This window comes from Crotalus tigris, unplaced genomic scaffold, assembly GCF_016545835.1.
Source record: "Crotalus tigris isolate CLP2741 ecotype Arizona unplaced genomic scaffold, ASM1654583v1 scf7180000017735.2152567, whole genome shotgun sequence".
NCBI lineage: Eukaryota > Metazoa > Chordata > Lepidosauria > Squamata > Viperidae > Crotalus > Crotalus tigris.
In genome coordinates, this window is record NW_024096601.1 from 551,216 (window position 1) to 566,513 (window position 15,298).

Consider the following 15,298-nt stretch of genomic DNA (forward strand, 5'->3'; position numbering starts at 1 on the left):
TAATAATAATAATAATGATGATGATGATGATGATGATGATGAAAGACTGTGGCAAAAGCAAGCAAGGGTAGTACCAATAGTCATAGGCGCCTTGGGTGCAATCCCAAAACAACTGGAGCACCACTTGAACACCATTGGCATTGACAAATTCGCTATTAGTCAATTGCAAAAGGCGGCCTTACTAGGAACCGCTTCCATCCTGCGACGATATCTGTAATACCATCAAACATCCACATCTCCTATCCCAGGTCCTGGGTAAGGACTCGATAGGTAGACAAAATGCCAAATCCAGTCTGAACATCTGGCTGACTGTGCGATGATCCATAATAATGATGATGCTGCTGATGATGATGGAGATGATGATGATGTCAGAAGGTACCTTAGAGGTCATCTAGTCCAACCCCCTGCTCAGGCAAGAAACCCTATACCTGTGATGGTGAACCTTTCAGAGACCGAGTGCCCAAACTGCAACCCAAAACCCACTTATGCATCGTCGAGTGCCAGGTGGGTGTGGCCCAATGGGTGGGTGTGACTACGGTGATAACGGCAGACTGGGTGGGACTAAAAAGTTCAATCAATCAATTCCAACTTTGCGAGATCATTTTTTTCCCCACGAGAAGTTGAAATTGATTGATTGAACCTTTTTTTTTTTGCACATGGCGGCAGAGGCCTAAAGCAAAAAAGGTTTTATAAAACCCAGCTGAAGGACTGGAGCGATGGCGTGGGTAGAGAGGGCTCTGTGTGCCACCTGTGGCACGTATGCCATAGCTTCGCCACCACGGCCCTATCCCATTTCAGACAAATGGCTGTCCAGTCTCTTCTTAAAAACTTCCAACGTTGGATCATTCACAGCTTCTGGAGTTCTTAAGTGAGCGGCACCCGATTTTATGATCTTTTTCCCCCCACGATTGTTCAGTGAATCACTGAAATTAACTGAATCACGCAGTGTTTAAGCAGACCCAGCTTCCTCCATTGCTTATTGGAAACTGGCTGACTATGGCCGTCGAAGTACAGGATGGCTTAAAGCAAGGAAAAATGGACTACAAGTGATCCGAAGCTTTACAGAAGTTGGTTCCAGTTAAATTCTAGGCCACAAATGCTCAGAAGATAGAGTGGACTGGTAAATTTCCCAAGTTTACTTCCAACCAGTACAGTTTCCAGTAAACTATTTCAGCCACAGTTATTTGCTCTTGCCGCTGCTAAGCTGCAAAACGTTATAACAGCCGGATCCTTTTTTTCTCCCCCTACTACATCTGATTTAAATTATTTTAAAGGGAGGAAGTTTATTCTTAATACTCAACCGCCTTTGCATTACTCATAAATTCCAGAAAGAGAGCTTTCCTCCGTTCTTCTTTGCCTGCTTGGAAACAGTGCATAAGGCAAGTTATTGAGCTTCAAACGAATAAATGACCCTGCCAGCTCTTCTGAGGTGATACATTATGAAGGGATAAAACAGGCAGTACTGCATTATATCACTCAGTAAACCCATCTAATTAGGAGACTTAGTAAATTCTTCATTTTTAAAAAATCATCTTTAATATACTGGAAGGGCAATTAGGTAACATCAGCACTGTGAGTAATGCAAGACCTTTAAAGTTAAGGACTTCAGTGGATAAATGGCTGTAAAACCGTACCAGCAATGACAACCAAAATACCACATATTAAGATTAACCCACAAAACCTGCAAGATTATTGGTGGGGCAATATTGGAAGAAAAATTTGTTGCCTACTTTGGAAGAATGGATACTTAAAGTGTCTAATTTAGCAGATATGGTGAAGATCTCCGCCTATTTGAAGGACCATTCACAAGAAAGATATATTAGGGTTTGGAGAAGATGGATTGATTATATTCAGAAGAAATATGAAGTTGAAAAGTATTATCTTGCTTTTGAGTAGATTTTAGATAATTATTAATAGTTTTAATTATATTATTATTTTTGACTTAATTTGTTAGTATTTGTATTGAGAAGGAGTTAAAGTATCTTATGGTTTTGATTGATAGTATAGTTGGTTTATGTTAGTTGGATTACATTTGTTTATTATTTTATTTTACCCTGTAATCAGCTCTGGGAAGTGGGGGAGGGAGGATGGGGTGGGGGGTTTATATTGTAATAAATTTATAAAACTTTTAATAAAAAAAAAGGATTAACCCACAAAACCAAGGGTTAAATAGTTCAGAATCATACGGCTAGGTATTCTGAGATTAAATGATCAACCCCCAGCTCCACCTCACTCATTTATATAAGCAATATTCTGAATAAGATATGTGAAACCAAAGCTATACATCTCTGTCATTATTAGAGGATATATACGGGGGGGAGGTGCTATGTGGAAGTTCCCACATATTTTATTCCAAATTAAGTACAGATTACCTTTCCTAGTGGCTTCTTTTAAATGTTAAACAGCAAAAAGGAGAGAACCAAATCCTGGGATCGCATCGGATTCTGCCCGTAAATCAGTGGTTCTCAACCTGTGGGTCGGGACCCCATTTGGGGTCAAACGACCATTTCACGGGGGTCTCCAAACAACGCAGTCCGCCATTTTTTCCCCCTTTTCCTTAGCTGTGCTACTCCCTTTTATTCTATTGGCTTTTGAAAGCCAATCGAATAGACTCTCTTGAATAGAGTCTAATTCTATTGGCTTTCCAAAGCCAATAGGAATGGTCCAGGCTGTCTCTGCCCTGCTGAGCCCGCCAAAAGCCCCATTCTGCAAACGGTGCTGCACCAGTTGAGTAGTCCTCGACTTACGACCGGTTGAGTAGTCCTCGACTTACGACCGGTTGGGGGTCGCGGCATTAAAAAGGTTGAGAACCACTGCCGTAAAGAGTTAAGAGACTGGCAAATCTGAGTGATTTTATTGACAACAGGCCGTGCAAACTGGTCCAAGCAGCTATGCAGGAAATCTATCTGTTGTCCTCTCTCCAAAAGGGAGTGGGCTGTCCTAAACCAGGCTCTGACTGGGAGCTCACCGTCATAATAAAGGAGAAGAAGTGACAACATTTTGCCTCACCCAATTATCATCGCAGAATCAAGCTTGAATTAAGCACTCAACAGAACTGCCCATCAGATGACTGGGAAAGTCTCCAAGGGTGGGGCAGAATGATAGAATCCGAGGGCTGGAAGGGACCTCTAGTCTTAAAAGGTGGGGCAAGATTAAATTAAATTAAAGGGAAGTGTTTTCTGCACATGCTGACAAGTGAATACTTTGGAGATCGTAGTTAAAATGGCTAAAATAACTACAGAGATATAAATCAGAACAAACCTCTTCCTGATCTGGCTCTGGGAAGTTCTGCTGCTGCTGATGCAGTCTGAAATAATATAAAAAAGTAGAAAATGTCAGAATTAAAAACTTAAAAAGAAATCACCTCATTCACACTCCTTGAGTTCCAGGTTTAAAGAGGAGAAAAGCCAACAGCCCATTCTCGGGATTATTTTTTGTTACAACTGAGAATTCAAATGTATTGTACTACTACTGCCTCTGGACACAAAGGTTCGATTTAGCTATTATACTTGAATTCTGATGCTTTTTAAAAGTTATTTAACTCAAAGCCCCTCTTTCACTCTTGCGAATTCAAAACACAAATGGCATTCTATATTTTATCTTGTCTATTCTAAATCTTCCAGATTTGAATTTTGTTTCTGGGAGATGGAAACTCTTTGAACTACAGTAACTGAACTATGCTACAAATTGTATCCAATTTTGCCATCTTACCACTTTTATGTTTCCTTTTTTCAAAATAACTCCCCTTCCAAACACAACTATATTCTTAGAGGGAAGGTATTTTATTAACAAAAAAATTGCTGATAATCAGCTGGGTATTAACAGATTAGCTAGCATTAGCAATATAATAGTTTAATTCCCTTCTCTTCTGCTTGCTATCTTCCCTCTGTTATTATGAAATCTGAACATTGTGAGATGCAGAGTTTTTAAATGTGAAATACTGTTCTTACTTGCCTGGTGGCTGCCAACAGCAATGGTATGAAAAAAAAAACCCTGAAAAGTTGTTTTTTTTTATTGTGGAGAATAGAAGTCATTTCTGCTTTAGTGTCTGTCTGTGTGTGTTTGTGTGTATGCATATATGGACTGGACTAGACTAGATAGACTAGACTAGAATAATGGATAGGATTCTTTATTGGCCAAGTGTGATTGGATACACAAGGAATTTGTCTCCGGCACACACACACACACACATTCATAAATACACACACAACCAAGTTCCTTGTGAAATTTATAAATGTAGAGCAGCTAAATCAACTGCCAACTATTTAATTAAATATACAAAGTGTCATTCTAGGTTTCTATAAACACTCATCAAGGAGGATAAAAATGAGATCAGATAAATGAAATGCAGACAACACAGGGAGTGATAATTACTTAATTAAGAAGGTAATTGTCACAGCCAATATTTCCTGCATTTCATTCACTCTGATTTCATTGGTTACAGTTCTTCCCCTTCCTATCAATCATCTATACTCAGAACAACATCTTGTATATATCATCACACAATATAATCATTAGACATTAAGGTGCCTTCAGATACTTCCTTGTTTTTGCTGCAACAACTTAATTCAGCTACCCTTTTGGAAATTGGGAATGTATACACACATCTTAAGAACAGTGTAAGATGCTGAGTCGCCCCTTTTTAGCAAGTACATATTGCTTTTTAAACCTCTTCTGTTCTCCTCCGAAGGCTGAAGATACACCAGGGATAAGAAGGGGCAGAACTGCTGATTAGGTTCAAAGCAAAGCATAAAAAAGTCGCTAATCTCTCTGTGAGCCAGTCTTCCTTTGTAGACTCAGCATTCAGCTGAAACATGGCCATTTCGAGAAGAAATAGTGGCATTAATCATAGGCAGCGACGTCACTAAATCAAGAGAACAAAGCAAATAGGAAAGTATTTTTTTTCTTTTCCACTGATTTAGCCTTAGCCCTGAACTTCCAGTAAATAAGCCCCACTCTCTACCCCCATGTCAAACAACAGAGGCTCCATCAGCTACGTTTCTAGGTGATATATACGTTTACCTAATAAAAACCCAGTTATATGGAATACACCTTGTCAACCACAAAAGCAACTTCAAGTACTCCAAAGGTATTTGTGGTCTACAAAGACTGACTTCCAGCAAAATCCTGTGTTGTTTGAGACAGCACCTTAAGGCAGTCTTAAAAGTAGGCAGTTGAGGGAGTGGATGGATTCTCTTCAAAGAAAAGTTCATCCTTGCACATGAATGTAAAAAGGAAACGGGGCCTACATTTACAAGTCTCCCACCAACTTGCTGGGTGCCTGAGATTCTGTTTAGATGCCTTCATGTGGATTTCTTGCTGAGGACCCCATAGCAGGGCTGTTTCAGTTGGGTTTCGCTGCTTATGACATTATTTTTCCTGGATGATTTTAGCTGACAGCAACTCCATCTTTCTTTTAAGATTCTCTAGAGGCCTAGTTTGGTGTGGTGGGTAAGATGCTAGCATAACATCAGGAGACTGTGAATTCTAGTCCTGCCTTAGGCATGAAAGCCAGTCACTCACTGTCAGTATAGCCGACCTCACAGGAGTATTCTTGTTGGAGGAAAAAGGGGCCTGAATAGTATGAATGTTCACTTCCTTGAATTATGTATAAAAAGAATGGGATAAAAATCTATAACCAATAGTAAACATTTAAAGGATGTTTCCCAAATTATTCTAAAATGTGAAGTTTTGTAAGGCTTTATATGCCGCTATGGTTTGATCCTGTTTTATAAGATATATTCATTGGTGATTAACTTAATGATTGATTGATTGATATTGATTGATATAGACAGGGCTTTTTTTCTCATAGAACGCCCAGAACGGAATTCCAGCACCTTTTCTGGATGGAACCTTGTAGGGTAGGCAAGGCGGGTTGTATGACATATGAATTCCGGCACCTTTTTTTTTAGAAAAAAAAAGCACTGGATATAGACTAGGGCAGGGGTAGGCAATCTCGGCTCTTTTATGACTCATGGACTTCAACTCCAATTCTGGGAGTTGAAGTCCATGAGTCATAAAAGAGCCGAGGTTGCCTACCCCTGATATAGACAGAAAGACAGACAGACAATTTCAAAATAGTTTAGAATTCACACAAAAGGATAGAACTCTGGAAACAAGAATAAGCTTTGTTTAGATAAACTGTTGGATAGAACTCTGGAAACAAGAATAAGCTTTGTTTAGGTAAACTGTTGCTTTGATTTCTTATAGCCCCTGTGCTTCACTGCTCAGAGAGAAATCTTTATATTTAAATTTCAGGTTTTTTAGAATCATTGCTGTTAAGCACTTCCAACTTTAACAGCACTCAAAGATAGTACAGAACAAATGAACAGAGAGATTTTTAAAACCAGTTTGAAGCTTTTTCCATAATACCTTGAGATGCAGAGTTAACTGTGCTGAATGAGAATGGCGTTCCGGTGAAAAATTCAGTCTAAAAATCTTACTCCAATTAAAACGTCAAACTTTCCTATTGTAGCACCAAATATAGTCAAGCAGAATAGATAATCAGTTGGCTCCTACATTGTAATTCTTTTGCCAAAGACAGCATGCTGTGCTAGAGCTTTTATTAAAAGAACTATTAAAAATCCTGGAACGTGTTCATAAAGAACCAAGATTTTAAGTACACTCTCCAACTGTGATCATCAAAAGAAAAAAAGGCACATCCATGAGTCATGTCTTTTGAAGAGAAATACTAAAAAAATATTTTAACAAATTCCTTATTAAACCAGGTTGCCATAAACAGAAAGCATAGTTTAAAATCTGCAAAGGTACAGATGATTTTGTGTGTGTGTGTGATCTTGTCTTTAATAAGGCCTGGATTTTATTCACAGCAGAGTGAAATGTAAAACTTCTGAAATTGTAGAATGGATTATAATATTATATATTGTATATTTTTTGAAACACTACTGAGGGAGGGAGGGAAGGAAGATTTTTTAAAAATTCTATTTTACAGAACTGAGCACAGAGAAACAATAAAAAGATTATCACCACCCTTCTGGGTACTACAATAGGAAAGCCACTGATTTTTTGTTAGCATTTTTGGGTGATTATCCAGCAACCATTACATCAGATAGTGGGAAAAACGGAAAATTATGTAAAATTTAGAAATGGTATCTGAGGTCTATACTTTTCCTTCTCATGGCCCACTCTATGTCTTTTTCACTTTATATCATCGTCTTATTATTCCACCTTATAAAACGTCAGAGCATAATATGCTTATTTTTCTCCTGTTTCCTTCTTTTTATTCTTACACACTGCCTTTTAGATTACAAACTTAGGCTGTGGCTCTTTTTTAAAAAAAAACACAACTTGTTCAGCCAAACAGGAACTAGTAAAAGATCTCAGATGTGGAAAATCAATACAGCATGCCAATGTAAAATACCATAGTCGTGTGATGGCGAACCTTTTAGAGACCAAGTGCCCAAACTGCAACCCAAAACCCACTTATTTATTAGTAATAGTAGTAAAGTTGGAAGGAACCTTGGAGGTCATCTAGTCCAACCCCCTGCTCAGGCAGGAAACCCTACACCATTTCGGACAAATGGCTCTCCAGTCTCTTCTTAAAAACTTCCAGTGTTGGAGCCAGGAGCCAGGTGCCAGGTGGGCGTGGCCCACAGGGTGGGCGTGGCTACAGTGGTCATGACAGACTAGATGGGTGTGGCCAAAGTGGGCGTGGTCACCTCTATGTTGCTCATGGGGAGGGACACCTGTGGGGGCTGGGCAGGGTTGGGAGAGATCCAGGGGGTCTCTGGCAGGTGGGGCGGTGGGCAGGAGGCTCATCCTGTGGGGTGAGGCGAGGCAAGGCGAGGCAGGGCGGGGGTGCCATTGTTGCAGGGCAAGGCAAAGCAGGGGCCGGGGTGGCTGCTGCCTGACACCATCGGCCCCCACACACAGAGGCCAGTGAGCACATGGGGGCCAACAGTATCTATCAGCAGCCACAGCCTGCCAACCCCTCAACCAGCGCACTCTGGGGCTCCACAGCCTGCCCCCAGCAGTTCAGAGAAGCCGCCTCTGAGCTGGCTGGCTGGCTGACAGCTGAGGAGGTGATGCCGTGGGTCCTGCCCAGGAAAAGGAGAGCATGTGAGGCCAGGAGGGAGGGGATGGGAGGGAGGGAAACTAGCCATGCTGGAATGCATCTGGCCACGTGGGACCTCGGCAAGTTAGCAGGCAGCTGGTTGAAGAGGGACAGTTGCCACACATACCATAGGTTTGCCACCACTGCCATAGTCCTTTGGTGAATTACCAAAATCTACTCAGATGGCCAGTGGGCTTCAGGAAACTACAAAAGTTGCAAAATTTCTAGAGGCTGCTAAGGTTCATGCTTCTTTTCGGGTATCTGCCCCAAAGTCCACCTTTACTATGAAGGCATGACTTTTCAGTTATCACATTTCATGACTAAACCTAACAACGTACAATATAAGTAAAATAACCACAACTTTTCCCCCATGGACCTTTGGCTCTGCTTTTCGTCCCTCCATTATTCTGACCGTACAGGTAATCCTTGGCTTACGGCCACAACTGAGCCCAAAATTTATGTTGTTAAGCAAGACGTGTGTTAAGTCAGTTTTGCCCCATTTCACGACCTTTCTTGCCACTGTTGCTAAATGAACCGGTGCAGTTAAGTTAGTAACAGGGCTGTTAAGTGAATCTGGCTTCCCCATTGACTTTGTCAGAAAGTCACAAGAGGTGATCACATGATCCTGGGACAATACAAACTGTCATAAATATGAGCCGGTTGCCGAGCATCTGAATTTTGGTCACGTGACCAACGGGGATGCTGCAACGGTCGTTAAGGGTGAAAAAGGGTCATGACTCACTTTTTTTCAGTGCCGTTGTAACTTTGAACAGTCACTAAATGGACGGTTGGAAGTCAAGGAATAGCTGTATCCCTTTTTACATAGAAAGGCCTTCAAGGGAGGGAATTTGTCTCTGGAGAAGATGGATAGATTATATTCAGAATAAATATGGGACTAAAAAATTCCATCTAGTTTATGAGTAAATTTTAGAGTATTATTATTATTAATAATAGTTTATTATAGTAGAATTTTTATTAGTTTTATTATTATTATTAGTATTAGTATTGTTTAACAATTTGGATATTGTATTGTTTAATAATTAGGATATTAACTTGTTTATATTATTATGTTTACTTTTAATTTGTTTATATTTATGTTAAGGGGGAGTTAAAGCGCATTATGGACTTGGTTATTTATATAGTTGGTTAATGTTAGTTAGAGTATGATTATTATGTTTGTAACCCTGTACTCAGCTCTGGGGGGTGGGGGTGGGAGAGGGGGGGTTAGGGTGGGTGGGCTTTGGGGTGTATATTGTAACTTTTATAAAACTTTTCAATAAAAAAAAAGGGAGGGAATTTGTCCAGGTGGGGAGCTTCCAGCTAGTTACAGTTCCAGCAACCATAAAATCCATAAAATCCCCCCTCCCCCGGCTTACTGCACCCCACATAAGCCCTAATCTGCCTAACCACGGTTTGCTGGACAAGCCACAATGGGCCGACCTGGCACAACAGGCCACTAAACCATGGTCCATAGCTAAGAAGCCTAAGCAGGGGGTTGGACTAGAAGACCTCCGAGGTCCCTTCCAATTCTGTTATTCTATTGTAAACCACAACTGTTTGGGTTCCCACCGACCCAGAACCACCCCGACCCCAGCAGGGCCGGGCCTGGTGGGTGAGGCACCCCAAGAAGACGGTGGGAGGAAGGGCGAAGCGCCACGAGGCCACGGAAGGCCTGGCCAGAAGGGTCCCGTCCCTCCAGGGCCCTCCCTCGGCTCTCAGAAGGGGAAAGAGGCGCAACAGGTGGGAAGTCCCGCTCACCGGCCGAGCCGTCACCTCCGCCATGGCGCCTCAGCTCCCAGCAAGCCTCCGCCAGCTGTCCGTTGCCTAGGTGACCAGCCACCCCGGAAGTAATCGACGGAAAGGGCGCCCGGGTATCTTGTTGCCACGGTAACAGAGCTTCCGGTCCCTCTAAACTCCAACCCTGAAGCGGGCTGTGGCGTCGTGTGGAGAGAACGGAAGTGACGTCACGAGACTCGGCCGGGATTAGGGAGGGCTCGAGGAAGGGATGAGGTTCCAGAATTTGGCTGGCTTCTTCAGATTCTCTCCCCCCCCCATTTTTGACACTTAGACTCGCCCACCGAGATTGGTGGCCCGCGACAATAAGCGGGGAGCGAACTATTTTAAAGAGCCAGAGGGGGGGGGAAGAAATAAATTATCAAGAATCTGCCTTGCAGATAGAAATCATTTGCCTTGCCCTTTTTTTGGGATCCTGCTAGTTTGAGGGACTGAGTTTTCCTCTGTGGCTTATTTTGCATTTTTATGGCTCCACCAGGGCGGTCTAAAATCCTTGCATATTCCAGCGGTGTTGCTTTTTTTTTTTTTTTAAATACTTTTATTAAAAATTGCACTGGGATTTCCAGATTTCTGCAAAGAGCTGCTAAAGCCGCTAACATTGGGATGCCCTTATATATCACTTTTGCACACTTGGCAACTTTTGAGATAGGTGGGCTTCAACTCCCAGAATTCCGCAACCGGTAAATCGGGAGTTGAAATCCGTATCTTTAAAGTTGCTGAGGTTGAGCTGCACAACTAACAGTCTTTCTCAACAGTGTTTAATTCTTATGGAGCCGGTTTCCTAATTTTTTCACCCTGAAAAGTCTTAGAATAGCCCTTTTTGGAGATCACTCCGTCTGGAGGGCTTTTTTTTTTTATGTTTGATTGAAGTCAACTAGGTGTTTAGTCTGGATTTGGTATATTTTTATCCACCTACCGAGTCCTTCCCAAGGACCTGGGATAGGCAGATGTGCATGTTTGATGGTGTTAAAGGTCTCATCTGAGGATATAAGCCAGGGGTCTTCCAACTTGGCCCTTTTATGACTTGTGGACTTCAACTCCCAGAATTCCTCAACCACATTGGCTGAGGAATTCTGGAAGTTGAAGTCCACAAGTCATAACAGGGCCAAGTTGGAAGACCCCTGATATAAGCTGTTCCAAGTAAAGCTGCCTTTTGCAGTTGACCGATGATGATCTTGTCTGTGCTGATGGTGGTCAAGTGGTGCTCCAGGTGTTTGGGGATTGCACCCAAAGCACCTATGACTATTGGTATTATCTTCGCTCTCTTTTGCCGCAGTCGCTCAATTTCTATTTTCTATTCTTTCTTCTCTATTCTGCTGTGTCCAGGTAGTGCCATATCCAATTAGGGCCGTATTTCTCAACCTCAGCAACTTTAAGATGAATGCATGCATGCCAACTGGGGAACTGTGGTCCAAGTCTACCCAGTTTCCCGGATTGAGAAAGTCTGTCTTACGTGGCCCTTTCGTGTGGGTTTGCATAGTCTGGTATAAAAGTTAAAACAGCAAGTTCAATGAAGCTGAACAAGCCATTCAGGTTTATTCCTTAGGATGCCCAGCAATTAAGCATCCTGGCAGTCGGGCAAAAATTTATAGCTCTCAATATGTTGACGTCATTTAAGCTTTAAGTAGGCCACAGTTCAAAGGAGAGCTTGCGTAACTAGGATGAAGTGCTCAATCTCTTCCTCCATACTTAACCTCTATTCCCCTAGGTTTAATTTTAAACCTCCATCCTTAAGCAGAATTTAATGAAACTTATTTACCCAGGATGCAGGAAAAACTCTCTGCTACAATGAGTATTAATTAGTTTGGTTGTATGCTGGAAATGTAAAAAAGTACATGGAACATATCATTTATGGTGGACATGCCCAGTTGCGAAAAAATATTGGACTACAATAAGAAGATGAATTGAAGAAATAATAAACCAACCCGTAGACTGGAAACCAGAGATCTTTTTGCTGGGTATTTTAAACAGAAAATATAGTAAAGAAATATGGCACTTAATTTTATATATAATAACGGCGGCAAGAATAGCATATGCACAGTGCTGGAAAAATGAGAATATACCATCAGAGGAAGAAGTGATAAGAAAAATCCTGGACTGTGCTGAGATGGACAAATTAACAAAAGAGATAAAAGAAAAGGAAGACACAGAGTACTATCTAACATAGAACAAGTGGTATGACTGGTGGGAGACTAGAAATAATAGAGGAGAATAAATATGGAAAGGTCAAAAGTGAAAATATGTGTATAATAAGGTATAATAATAATAATATGAATTATTCTTAGTAAGGAGTATGAAGGAAGAAAAATGTAAATAAGAAACTACGGGGCAATAAGGACAAATATTCTAAAGAAGAATAAGGGGGAGAAATGTAAATAATAGAAGATTACCATTACGTAATCGCTGTTAAAAAAAGGGGGAGGAGTAAAAAAAAAATTAGCCTGGTTGTGTTGTTCAGTGGCTCGTGTTCAACACACCCACTGCAAAATTGTACTTGAGTTTAACATTTAATAAAGTGATTAAAAATGTTCAAATGTGTAAGGAAGGTGAAAACAATATTCTGATCAGCACAAGAAAATGCTGCCGTTTCTATGGGAACAGGCCTGGACAATATGGAGCACGTTGGCAAGGTTAAATTTGCTAGCTGTTGAAAATTAAAAATATTCAAGTGCAGCTTTTAAACTTGAACACCATTACAGCAGAACACAAGAGAAGTTAAGAATCCAGGTCTTTTCACTGAACACTGACCTGATTCACTGGGATCTTCAGATTCTTTCAGTGCTGGTGTAAAAGATTTTATGGGCTTTGAGAATTCCTCTTAGGTGGTGACAGCTAGAAAATATAAGTTTTCTGAACTTGCAACAAGCGGACTTCACATTGTTAGTCATTAGATTTTTTTCCCACCCAAAGTCACTGGAGGGTTGTTATAGGTCGGGCTGGCTTTGCATAGAGTTGTTTACAACAGGTTTTGCAGGGAAGAGATTTTAGACAAGGGTAACTAAGTTACTTGTTGCCTCACTCTAGAGGCAAAATCTTAAGAGCAAGAAGTTCTGATGTATAAATAATAAAATGTATAAAATGAAGCCATAAGCTGTATTGTAATGATTTAATTGCTGAAACTTCTGTTCCATCATTGTCTGAAGGGCACTGATCAAAGCTTGGGCTAATTTTTGTCTGGCTTGCTGTTTGATTTTTTTTTTCCCCCTCTTAGGACCCACTACAACAGCGTTTCTCAACGTTTGTGTGACGGCGACCCCCGCCACACAAACGCTATGCGCATGCGCGGCGCGCATGGGGTGGGCCCCCCGGTGCGCGGCGCGCATGCGGGCGCCCCCCACGCGGTGCGCATGCGTGACAGCCCTCCTGGAGGCGTGGCGCCCCCATGCGCGGTGTGCATGCGCGGTGCGCATGTGCATGCGCGGCGGCGCCCCCGGAGGGGACAAAATGGCGGATCGCCGCCTTTGGCGACCCCCGAAAAGTGGTCGATTGACCCCAAATGGGGTCGCGACCCATAGGTTGAGAACCGCTGCACTACAACTTTTAAAATTATACAGGACCCAAAAAGTGTGTCTGTACGGGTTGTTATCTGTCAATATTTACTATATTAAAAATTAAAACGGATACATTTGCCACCAACTTTTCACAATTGTTTGATGGGATTTTAATACTGGTTTATTTTTCAACACAGACTGGCAAATAATTCTGCCTCCCCCCTCCCCGAGTAAAGAGGATTCTTTGGGTCTTTTAGAACCCCTGGAAGAAACACTGGTTTAGTCAAGATTGTAGTAATACTAAAGGAAAAGTCAGATATGTTATTCTGAATTTCATATGGCGGGGGGGGGGGCTACCAAAATCACGTTAAGACAGAGGAAGTGATGTGACTTTGGGCTTACGGCAAAAGGCAGATTAGGCTGCATCTGAAAAGCTATACATCACAACCAGGACTAACATCTGGCTGGTGTTTTCCAGCTGTTGACTTGCCCAAGGTGTTTCCCCTAAGGTGTAAAGAAGATGCAAAATCACTGCAAGAGAACACTCAAAAAAAAAAATTACAAATGAAATAACAAAATAAAAGTTTATTAGAATTAGGAACGCAGTTTCTCCCTCTGATTAGCCTTAACATGGAACAGTCCGCCAGTTACAATGAAGTCTAAGAACAGTTAATTCCACAGCATGAGGTGCTCTTTTAAGATGGAGGGAAGAAAAAAAGAAAGAAAAAGAAAGAAAATAAAAAAGAAACTTACAAGCCTTCGGTCATAGCCCAGTCCGCTCATCTTAACCATCTCTCTTATATGCTGGATTACAGGAGCCCTCTATACATGGGAGTTTGCCAAAGAACACTACTCTTTGTCTCACACAATAAATGATTTCTAATACAGCAGTTGTACTACGACCCTTGAGTTAAATGGTTCTGAAAACTTAAAAGACAGTTTTGATACATAACACTAGCGATAAAACCCAAAGGCAGCCACTTCAATAAGGTAGAATGAGCGTGAGATAAAAGCCAGGATCACCCGTCTGACGTGTCTTAGAGGTCCCTCACTCCATCTGTCCATAGTTATGGCAGCACAAGCCATAATTTCCATAGATTGCACCAACCAAGGTTTAAAAGTAGCCGAAAATTTCCTTTAAAAAAAAAAAGATACTATTTGCTTTGTTTTCTAAAGGATAGGAAAGCAAGGAAGGAGTATAGGTCTAGAGGTAAGCCTATATAACAGTGTTTCTCAGCAACTTGAAGATGAGGGGACTTCAACTCCCAGAATTCCCCAGCCCCCATCTTTAAGTTGCTACAGTTGAAAAAATACTGATTTAAATGATTTGCAAATCCCAATTTTAAGATGCTCCCCTCCTGACCCCACATGAACACACAGGGTATGAGCTCCTGAAGTAGAAGATGCAGCGATACAATGCTTCTATATACATTTTGTTAAAAACTAACAATATTGTTTAATAATACAGGAGCAATGGCAAAATATTGAGAAAAAGAGCCGAACGTGAGACGCACCCAGGGAACAGAATGGGTTTATTCCATGAGGCCCTCCAAGGAACGGACCACTTGTTCCATCAACCTCGTTCCAAGCAGGGCCGGTTTAAAAAATATATATATATCAACACAAAACGCACACACACCCGCACTTAACTGGATTGGAAGCACTTTGTCATGTCTTATTGGGAGCATGCAAAGATGAAGCCGGGAGAATGGCAGGAAACCTCACCGTTCAAGCAACAGGCGTGCTGCCCTTGAATGCACACATTCTGGAAAGGATTAGTTGCATCTTTCCAAAACCGTTGACCAATTCCAAACTTTCATTCCAAGTAGGAAGTCACGAAGCAAAAACAACTTTCTCTCTCTCCCCCCCTCCCTTATTCTGAAGGAGATGATTTGGTTTACTCTCCAGGTAAACCAAAACCAGGTCTTGAGTCTCATCA

The 15,298-nt window shown here is 41.6% G+C and overlaps 1 protein-coding gene across 5 annotated transcripts in view; it reads right to left on the minus strand.

Moving 5' to 3' along the window:
* BBS4 (Bardet-Biedl syndrome 4) overlaps positions 1–10,128 on the minus strand; it is a 40,701-nt gene extending 30,573 nt beyond the window's left edge. For 2 of the 5 annotated variants that reach the window (XR_005556252.1, XM_039339457.1), the window contains exons 1-2: positions 9,833–10,128; positions 3,262–3,307 (exon numbers count right to left, since the gene is read on the minus strand). Coding sequence is in view for 2 of the 5 variants with exons in the window: in XM_039339457.1 (XP_039195391.1) it covers positions 3,262–3,307; positions 9,833–9,856 (70 nt within the window). In the remaining 3 variants the exon portion in view is untranslated. Of the gene's footprint in view, positions 1–3,261; positions 3,308–8,816; positions 8,884–9,832 lie in introns of those variants that run through there. The other 3 variants (XM_039339458.1, XM_039339459.1, XM_039339460.1) reach the window with 3 other exon arrangements.
* Positions 10,129–15,298: the final 5,170 nt, after the last annotated feature.